Below are 10,592 nucleotides of genomic sequence, written 5' to 3' on the forward strand. Positions count from 1 at the left end.
ATAGGCCTGAAGTATACAAAAGAACATTCGATCTCAGGACAGTCTTATTTTTTTGCGTTTGAACATAGGCCATCCTCTATGTCCTCTGATTAGAACCTAAGGCAACCGTAAACACGGATGATTGTGAATGTTGTGATCAAAGAAGATATAAACGTTCTTTTTCTTTATATATTTATTACTTTAAACGTTTTAACATAAAGTAATGGTCATGACAATGGAAGAATAACTTCATTACATTTTCTTGGTTTAACCATTTATGGCTCTTTGTTTTGATATGGTTGTGTGTTAAGAAATCTCTCTTACAAGCCACTCTAGTTGAAACGAGCCTAACAGCAAAATCCAGAAACAAGTCTGGGTGCATAATGAAAACAGAAATTCCATTGTTCTCTTGTCTTGCAACCCCTGGAAATGTCCTCTTTCATGATTCATTCTAGGAATCTCACAATCTCATTGAAATTCTGTTTTCGTTATCAAAACTAGATTCATTAACAGCTTTTCAATGGCCATTCTTGTGAGAATCAGACTCATATGCAGTTTTTCTCTTGGCACCAGAAAAGGTACGCATTGTTGCCATTAAACGACTACACATGTGATAATCGCTGCAGAAGGAAAGTTTAGGTGTACTTGACTCACAAAGATTCATCTGATTTTTATGATGATTGGCATGTGGGCATGTATTCCACCAATAAATAAAAGAAGGTCCAAAACCTTAGGGACTATTTTTTCTAAGCGTGGGATATAATAAAATCTAATTGTTTCAAACATCACTGAAAGATATAAAATACAATTGGACTAGCAGTGTGTTTAGTACTTATCAACACAACGTGTTTGTGCACTCGTGCTTGTAATTAGACTTCTGATTAAAATGATCATTAGGTGCTGGCAGCTGATTATCGGTTAGCTTAATCTCTTTTTTTCTGCTGAAATCTCCCTTTACAGTATCTAGAACTTTGCTTGATAACCCTCACACGACTCGATTGTCACTTGAGTTTTAGAAATAGATCAAATAAAAGAGAAATTTGCCGACATGAAAACTCGTGTACCGAAGACTTGGCTATTGGAAATGTCATGCGTCTAGATTAAAAGTATGCATATTTTGTCACAGACTTCAGCATCCTGTAGAACCCTGTCTGCGATCAATTATGGTTTTTGTATCTCCATTATCTTTATATCTGTTTAAATTCAAACCCGTTAAGAATTTCTTGGGTGAAGCGAAATGCTAGAAACAATGAAATAATTAAAACCGTAAACACGTTTACATGCCTGAATTTCATCTCCTACTGGAGTGCATTGAGTGAAACGAAAGCTATGAATTGTGGATGTAATTCAGACCAGTTTACAGATTGCTCTATTACTGACACATGTTTATGCTAAAATATCAGGACTTATTCTAGGAGCAGGTATGTATGAAGTGGGTGAAGGATATTTTGTTTGAAGGAAGTACCATAGTGAAGTAAATGTTCTGATTCTCTTGCATTGCTTAATAAGGTGCTTTTTTGTATATGTATGTGTATTTCTGTGTTGTAGTTGTCCCTACCTACAGTAGCGCGTATTCCAGTCAATCACTTTCATCACTGTTATTAACTGCTGCTCCTGATTGAGGTCAGCCTCTTGCAACATTGTTGTAAGTGGCTGTCACCCTTATCCAATTCCGCTTGTCGCTATACAGGCCCAATCCCTTGTCGTTTTGTTAAATTCCCTTCGTCCCTAGACAGACCCAGCCATGTTCAAGACCTTTTTGTCCCTAGACTAGCCCATGTAAAATTTCCATTGTCCCTAGACAGGCTCACCCCTATTGAAATTCCGTTTTGACCCTGGGTACATCCTCTCCCTTTTTAACATTGTCCCCATTGTCCCGCGAGTGCACCCCTATACTACTACCGGCCCATAATACAATAACATATACAAAGGCAACACATATCACCGAAAGCACACATACATATTATGTTTATATTAAATAGAGTATGTATTGTCTCGATTATGCAGCAGATGGTACAGAAAGATGCATTAATGTGAATAAGAAATAATTCTGTCTTGACATAAAGCCACATAATTGTTCTAGAGATGAAATATTATACTAAGATTTGTCTAAATACTTTTCTCTTAAATCATGTTAACGTTTACAATCGAAAACTTAACTAACTTTGAAGTCTTTTTCAAATTATATATATATATATATATATATATATATATATATATATATATATATATATATATATATATATATATATATATATATATATATATAATTATTTGCACTAGCAAGGATATTTGTGATGAGAGGTGAATGGGTCTTGTTATGCAATTGAAACAAAGCAATATTGACCATTGGGGGGCCAGCTGAACCCAGGAATGAGGTCACATGACTCGTTTAGCCAATGGAAGATAGTTAAGGAGTATGAATATATGGGTCAGCATCCTTAGCGTCACTTGCAAAGAATTCTTGGAGATACGGGTAGTATATTTAGAGATCATAAATTTTACATTTTTCTTTTTTTTCCTTTCGATCCTTTTAATTGCTCTTGTTTTATTGCACAATTATTTCTCATAATTCTGAGGATCATTTTCTTGCTCGCACTTTGGAAAGAAGAAGGTTAGTAGAATTTTCTTTATGTACATAGCCATCGTTTAAATTTTGGAAAGACAATGACAAAAGCAATCATTATTGGCCATTCACTTTGTAAATGGTTAGATCGGTATTTGAGGTCCGGGACGGATCTTAGACTAAGTCCGTCTTTTAATGTAACGGAAGTTTGTAATGTAAACATGAAGGGTATCGGGGGGCGCACAATCGATAAGTTTTTGCGCCTTGACATGAATGAAGTCCGCTTAAGAAACCCCGATATTGTAATTCTTCTGATTGGGGACAACGATGTAAACGCAGAGACATCGCCAGAGGTAATTGCACATAAGATGGTCGCATTGGCTACGCTTTTACATAAGAAATATAAGGTTAAACAGATCATTCTGTGTCAGCTTATGCCTAGATTCCCGGCAACGTTACACCAAGTTGGGGTCGCGGGAATACTAAACCATAACAATGAAGCAGCCGATAAAAACTATAAGGAGATGTACTGTCACTTAGCAAAGGAGGTCAATGATATTGTGCGATCTGAAGTGTCTGCTTATCCTTATTTAACATTTTGGAACCATAATAGCAAATTTGCCTTCGATAGGCCTCATGTGAGGGAGAAGTTTCACTCAGATGGCATTCATTTGTCCCCTAAAGGACAGTGGCACCTTTATAAGTCACTTCGGGGAGCTCTTCTCAATGCATGTTATAAAATAACGCACAATCATTCAACGATAACTAGGCTAGGTTAGCTCTTGTACTAATTTTGCTTTCAATTTTATTTGTATCTGCCCACAAAGGGAGATATCAGGCCAGGTCCCGTACCTGTTCCTTTGTTTTTCGTAAACAACCTTAGTGTCTGCCATTGTGGAGGCACTGGGTCAGGTCCCGTACCTGATCCTTTTGGGACTTGTTCCTGGCAAGCCACTCTGTTCTACATAATAGGGGTTCCCCTTAATATATTTGTTGCCCCCCCCCCCCCGTTAAATGATTATATACCAAATCCTTGTTCGTAAGTATTAATTATTTCACAAGGGGTCCTTTTTGAGTGGCTTCCTGGAACATGTTTCAATATCTTTTGTTATCTGCTCACTTTGGGAGATAACAGGCCAGGTCCCGTACCTGTCCTCTTTTTTTTTTGCACTTTTGCATCAGCGGGTTGGCCTGATAACAGGTCTGGTTGCATACCAGACCGCCACCTTCTATACATAAGCCATTTTTCTAAGGACAAAGGGTTTATATATATATATATATATATATATATATATATATATATATATATATATATATATATATATATATATATATATATGTATATATATGTATGTATATTTGTGTCTATCAATGAAGAAATTATATCAGGTAACCTTACATGCATTGGTTTGCCAATGATAATATGTTTGTGCATTTTTCATTAAATAATAACATGCCTTGTGCATAGGACCATACGTGGTAGTCCATTTTACTTCTTTCTTACTATTTACTATTATGTTTAATACATTCATTTTTCTAACCTAACCAGATCATGCCACCCAAGCGCAAAGCATCAGCAGGGGTTGAACAGGCTGTAAAGAGGGTTCAGTCATCTGGTTCACGGATTAGAGCAGTTGATCGCCAAAACAGCAGCATGGAACGGGAGCAACACATGCAGATACAGTAGACCAAGCTACCATTGACCGGATAGCACAGCAGGTAGTACAGCACATTACACCTGTGATCACTGCGCAAGTGGACAGAAAGCTGGACCACATCTTGGAGATACTGCATGGGACCACTAGTCCACAACAACCTGCCATGTTGTCGCAGGAAACAGAGCAAGGGCCATCTGCCTCCTCAAGAGCCCAAACAGAAAGAAATGTTGAAACATCCGTTGGGGGAAGCATTGCACAGGCTACCTCAGCCTTAACTGGAGTCTGTCATACAGGTATAGGTACTCTGAGTGATTTATTAGCACCTATTAACATATTAGATACACACAGTCAGTCCAACTTTGTAAGCACATCAATTGATATAACTGCCTCTATAACTGATAAAATTAAGCAGCAGATTTGTGCTGGGACATACATAGATTTTCAAAATCTCCTTTCGACATCCATGGACAATACATATAGATTACAGTGCAATATCACTTCAAACACATCTGAATTTAACCTAGTCCCCATGGCCAGGAAGTCCCCACTCTCGATCAATCAGTGGTTGACAGCATGGAACAGATTTGCTACAGTAATATGCATGAAATCCCCTAGGTTGAGCACAGTGTTATCTCACCACATGGAAATCGTCATGAAGTTGTCTGAGCGCAGGGCTCATTGGAGATACTATGATGAGCAGTTTCGTCGCATGATAGAGAGGGGAGAGGCAAAGTGGGTTCCACCCACCTTGAACTTTACATGCGATCTGTTCTGGACAGCATTGGTGACAGGACTGCCACCAGCACTGCCACATTACCGTCTGCAGTCTCAAAATCAAATCCCCCAAAAGGGGCCTGCTTTAACTACCATAAGGGGCTGCAGTGTTTGGCAGGGCTAGCTTGTAAATACCAGCATAATTGTTTCAATTGCTTGGAAGCCCATCCGTTCAGCAAATGCAAACTGCCCATTCAACACCCATTCAAATTGTTGCCAAAATATGCCCCAAAACAAGCTAGAACTGACAGCATGCAGCCCTTTCGTGGTAGCTACAAACCTACTCAGTCCCAAGGACCTACATCAAACTCCCTTCAACACCGCCAGCAAGGAAAAGGGGAACTGCGAAAACAGTAAGCTTCCTACTCCTGTTAAAGCTGAAAGGTTACAACATTGGTTGAAAGGGTACAACACTGCCATGATACAAATTTTGATACATGGGTTTACATTTGGATTTAAAGTGGGGCACGAGGGTTCTCTGTCCCCATTTCAATCACATAATCTGAAATCAGCCATACAAAATCCACAGATCGTGCAAGACAAAATAGACAAAGAGCTTGAGGCTGGCAGGTTTGCAGGGCCTTTCAAGAGCCACCCTTTCTCGCTATTTCAGATATCACCACTTGGCTTGGTTCCAAAGAAAACACCTGGTACTTTTCGCATGATTCACCATTTATCACATCCTCCAGGGTTTTCTACAAATGATGGTATATCCCCAGAAAAAAGTGTTGTTCAATATCAAACTGTGGAACATGCTATTGCAATCATTAAAAAACTTGGTAGAGGGTGTGTTATGGCAAAAACAGACATAGCTAGTGCCTTCAGAATTGTTCCACTCTGCCTGACTCAGTATCATATGTTTGGTTTCTCTTGGAATGACCTATATTATTATGACAAGTGCCTTCCCATGGGCTGTAGCTCCAGTTGTAAAATCTTTGAATATTTAAGCACTGCATTACAGTGGGTGGCGGGACACAAATTGGGCATTGGTCACATGGTACATGTTTTAGATGACTTTCTTCTGTTGGAATCAAACTATAACACCTGTAAGGAGAAATTAGACCAATTCTTAATTCTTTGTGCAGATATTGGGGTTCCCATGTCTGAGGAAAAAACATTTCTTCCCAGTACAACATTGACCTTTTTGGGCTATGAACTGGATACAATCAAGATGGAGGTAAGACTTCCCATAGATAAACTCCAGAACTGCTACAGTCTGATAACACTCTGCCAACAAAAAACAAAAATGACGCTCCTTAATCTCCAATCCATAATTGGTACACTCAATTTTGCATGTGCAGTTGTCCTGCCAGGCAGAGCTTTCTTGAGAAGGTTGATTGATCGGACAGTGGGTGTGTCAAAACCACATCACTTCATACGCATTACGAAGGACGTTCGGGCTGATCTGCAGCTGTGGTACACATTCCTAAGAGAATTCAATGGTAAATCTTTATTCCTCCCTGATCGCTGGCTGCACTCTGATGCCATTCATTTGCACACTGATGCATCAAGCACAGTTGGCTATGGCGGTGTACTAGCCAGCAAATGGTTCTATGGCACATGGAATAAAGAATGGCAAGCGCTAGATATCACAGTCCTTGAGCTATATCCAATTGTTCTAGCCATCAAAATTTGGGCTCCTCAACTTGCAAACAATTGCATTTACTTTCACACTGACAACAAGGCATTGGTTGATATTGTAAATAAGCAAACCTCAAAGAACCCTTCCATTATGTACCTTGTTAGAGACCTGGTCCTTGCATGCCTCAGATACAACATACTATTTCAAACCTGTCACATCCCGGGAAAGAAAAATGTTCTGGCTGATGCTCTTTCTCGATTGCAGGAGCACAGATTCCGGACCTTGGCTCCACATGCAGACCCAGAACCAGTGTCAATACCGGCACTTCCCAACTTGATTCACTAACAAACACACTTGATACGCTACTGGATAGTACATTGACACGAATGTCAAAAGCAGCCTACCGACGCAGCTGGAACTTATATCGAGCTTTCACTGCAGAATATACATTGGAAACCTCAATCCCAGTCTCTCAGGCTAATATGGCACTTTTCATCTCTTATCTGGTGAACAAGCACTATGCCTCAACAACAATATCCTCATATGTATCTGCCATTGGGTTTGTACACAAAATCAATAATTATACAGACCCTACAAACTCTTTTCTAATACAGAAACTGCCGCAAGCATGCCACAGAAATAAAGTTTCTTGTGATGTGAGATTGCCAATTGATAAGTGTATGTTAGAAAAACTTATCCACGCTACAACTTGCACTATAACTTCTTGGTACAAACAACTACTATTTCGAGCTATGTTTTCCTTGGCATTCCATGCCTTCCTGAGAATTGGGGAGATCACAGTGCAGTCCCTTAGCCGCCATAACCCTAATCTGTTGCACATTGATCAGTTGGCTCTTGATCACCATTCCATCACTCTGATATTTAACACCTTCAAACACAGTCAGGGTCAGAAGTTCACTTTAAAAATTAAAAAAAAACAATAATACTGCAGTGTGTCCGGTCTCAAATCTCCAGCGATACATCCAAAAGCGAGGTATGGGTCCAGGCCCAATATTCATGTATCTTTCAAACACACCTATAACTCGGGCAGAATTCAATGCACAGCTAAAACTCGCTCTGCAGTTCTGCAGATTTGATCCAAAATGCTTCAAGAGTCATAGCTTTAGAATCGGAGCAGCAACAACTGCTGCTGCGCAGGGCTTGTCCGATAGTCAGATTCGTGAATTAGGGCGATGGAAATCGGATGCTTTCAAACGATATATTAGATGTTCTGAACGTCACTCCAACCTCTAATTTCTTTTGGGGTTTCAGTTAAGTTTGCACACAAAGAGGTATGAGGTGTTCTCAGTTACATTTTGTTTAAAATCCATCTTCAAGTAAATTTTCCATCATAATCATAACCTGGATAAATATCAGGTTCACCACTAATCCCAACATTATATATAGATATGTTATGTCACATTATTTTCATGTCACATAAATACTTGCGCAAACATTTCTTTCCATTTCAGGTCTAGTGAGTTCACAGACCTGAACACTCTGTATAATCACATCAGAATAGCAAGTGGGTTCACTGCTGATAAATATGACAGGAAAAGTACACACGATGAAACCTCAGCTGAAGTCAAGAACAATATAACTTAAACATGAATATAACAGCATTGATATTTGTTCACTAGGTGCAATCTTCACAGTTGGCACTTCTATCATTCTCATGTGGGAGTCACAAATGTCGGGGAGCAGGCTGAGAAAGGCACGGTTGATGCGGGCCACTGTCCATTTTGGGGCTGCACAGGCCCCATGCAAAGTGGGTGACTTGCATGGTTCCTGTGTTATGGCGGTCTCAGCTCCCAAATGGATTGTTTTTTGGTTTGATGGTTACAAATTTACATTCAGGTCTGAATTTAAACTATGTGGTATATCACATACTATGTTAAAGTAATTTTGTAAATAACCTTATGCATGTTAGATCATATGAATATATTATTATTTTCAATACAATTGTCACTTATGTGGCCTGCATCAACAAATCGTTTTCAGTGTTATTCATTATGTTCAAATTCTTACTTTCCTCCTTAATTTTGTTATCCTCTCACACACACTTCATCACAAAACTATTTGCACTAGTGCAAGGATATTTGTGATGAGAGGTGAATGGGTCTTGTTATGCAATTGAAACAAAGCAATATTGACCATTGGGGGGCCAGCTGAACCCAGGAATGAGGTCACATGACTCGTTTAGCCAATGGAAGATAGTTAAGGAGTATGAATATATGGGTCAGCATCCTTAGCGTCACTTGCAAAGAATTCTTGGAGATACGGGTAGTATATTTAGAGATCATAAATTTTACATTTTCCACCACCACCCCACCAACCGCCTTGGGTTATAGCTCCCTAGGTGGTAGTTAAATTTGATAAAATAATTGTAGACAGGTTATATTATTTGACGTAACTGGTTTTAGCGTCATATGAATTTTTCAGCAGTAGGCGGTCTCAGCTCCCAAATGGATTGTTTTTTGGTTTGATGGTTACAAATTTACATTCAGGTCTGAATTTAAACTATGTAGTTTATCACATACTATGTTAAAGTAATTTTGTAAATAACCTTATGCATGTTAGATCATATGAATATATTATTATTTTCAATACAATTGTCACTTATGTGGCCTGCATCAACAAATCGTTTTCAGTGTTATTCATTATGTTCAAATTCTTACTTTCCTCCTTAATTTTGTTATCCTCTCACACACACTTCATCACAAATATATATATATATATATATATATATATATATATATATATATATATATATATATATATATATATATATATATATATATATATATATATAAATCCGTTTGAAATGTCAAGTTAGTAACTGTCATTCGGAGAGGATAGGTGTAAATATTTACGTGATATATGCACAAATTCCTTGCTAAAACAAATCGTTTACATTAAAATGGTAGGAAACAATATTGCAGTGGTACATTCCGGTTTGCAGATTGGGTTAAAGATTGGCACCTTTAAGTTTGACCTCAGAAAAATACACTGACTTTAATCTGGCAAATTTTCAACATCCCCCAACTTCAAAAAGATTTTTTTAACCTTAAATAATACTTGCTGTACGGCATTTATATTTTCAGGCTTGCAAAGTGTTCCATATATTACATGACACATCGAGTGTGGAAGTAGGTGGAATAAGGGTACATTTGTTCCCGAGATGGAACTGTGTAGTTCCGAGTTTCGTCTAACCGTCCCATGTCAAGTAATAGTAAACTTGCTGGTATCTGTCGTGAGGTTTAGAGGTATACATAGTGGGTGCAAGATACGAAGATAAGACTATAGCTGGTTACCCTACTTTATTTCGTCATAAAAAGAGATTGCATCAAAATTATCAATTCCGAATAACACGTGAACCAACACAGAATCAATTAACATAAATGTTGCTTCGACTAAGGCATTATGGTGCTGGTCAGTGAGGTGTGGGACATTTTCGCTTGCTGGTACAAGACATGTACAATGTTTGAGGCACTCATCAGTGAGGTATGAGGCATTTTCGCTAATACAGTAATGTGATCTTGTTCAGGCGCATGTCTATGAGATACATGCGATGTTTCTCAGGCACTGGTCACTGATGTGTGAAACATTTTCACTGATCCAGTATATGTGATAATTTCCAGGCAATGATCACTTGCATGTGGATAATTTTCACTAGTACAGTATTAGACATGTATAACAGTTGGATGTCAAGATGGTAAATGATATATTAAAGTGTCCATAGGTTAGACATGTATAACAGTTGGATGTCAAGATGGTAAATGATATATTAAAGTGTGATTTTTTCAAGACACTGGTTTATGATGTGTAATACATTTCCATTGAAATAATGCTTGCGATATTTCCTGCCATTTACAATGAGTGGTTGAACATGGCACTATGAATCTTTGGCGGCATATTACACTCTTCAAGGAGTGGTGGAACATATTCACTAATACAGCACATGCTACATTTTGTAGGCACTTCTCACCTAGATGTGGAAATGTATTTCGTGTAGATATGACATATTTGTAGA

At 38.4% G+C, this 10,592-nt stretch overlaps 2 protein-coding genes across 4 annotated transcripts; both read left to right on the forward strand.

Moving 5' to 3' along the window:
• The first annotated feature begins 2,692 nt into the window (after positions 1 to 2,692).
• LOC149783768 (uncharacterized) lies at positions 2,693 to 9,200 on the forward strand. 3 transcript variants are annotated; one of them, XM_089932003.1, is made up of 4 exons: positions 2,693 to 2,898; positions 4,095 to 4,496; positions 6,063 to 6,154; positions 8,032 to 9,200. In XM_089932003.1, exons 2-4 carry the CDS (start codon positions 4,367 to 4,369, stop codon positions 8,035 to 8,037), a joined length of 228 nt encoding a protein of 75 aa, XP_089788129.1. In that variant the 5' UTR covers positions 2,693 to 2,898; positions 4,095 to 4,366; the 3' UTR covers positions 8,038 to 9,200. The 3 variants fall into 3 exon arrangements, with proteins under 3 accessions (XP_089788129.1, XP_089788127.1, XP_089788128.1); XM_089932001.1 differs by lacking the exon at positions 8,032 to 9,200 and having other exon boundaries at positions 6,063 to 6,904; XM_089932002.1 differs by lacking the exons at positions 2,693 to 2,898; positions 4,095 to 4,496 and having other exon boundaries at positions 5,758 to 6,154.
• Positions 6,901 to 9,200, forward strand: LOC149783769 (uncharacterized). Its single transcript, XM_089933323.1, has 2 exons — positions 6,901 to 7,406; positions 7,504 to 9,200. The coding sequence occupies exons 1-2, from the start codon at positions 6,946 to 6,948 to the stop codon at positions 7,811 to 7,813; spliced, it is 771 nt and encodes a 256-aa protein (XP_089789449.1). The 5' UTR covers positions 6,901 to 6,945; the 3' UTR covers positions 7,814 to 9,200.
• Positions 9,201 to 10,592: the final 1,392 nt, after the last annotated feature.

Source organism: Sinohyriopsis cumingii, chromosome 14, assembly GCF_028554795.1.
Source record: "Sinohyriopsis cumingii isolate HCF-2022 chromosome 14, ASM2855479v2, whole genome shotgun sequence".
Lineage (NCBI taxonomy): Eukaryota > Metazoa > Mollusca > Bivalvia > Unionida > Unionidae > Sinohyriopsis > Sinohyriopsis cumingii.

What these genes read in the sequence shown, in the direction of transcription:
- LOC149783769 (XM_089933323.1), top strand. Translation starts at nt 6,946, where the DNA reads ATGTCAAAAGCAGCCTACCGACGCAGCTGGAACTTATATCGAGCTTTC. An exon ending in AATCTGTTGCACATTGATCA is followed by an intron (nt 7,407 to 7,503) that starts GTTGGCTCTTGA and finishes AAAAAACAATAA; the next exon opens with TACTGCAGTGTGTCCGGTCT.
- LOC149783768 (XM_089932001.1), top strand. Translation starts at nt 4,367, where the DNA reads ATGTTGTCGCAGGAAACAGAGCAAGGGCCATCTGCCTCCTCAAGAGCC. An exon ending in AACTGGAGTCTGTCATACAG is followed by an intron (nt 4,497 to 6,062) that starts GTATAGGTACTC and finishes TTCTTTGTGCAG; the next exon opens with ATATTGGGGTTCCCATGTCT.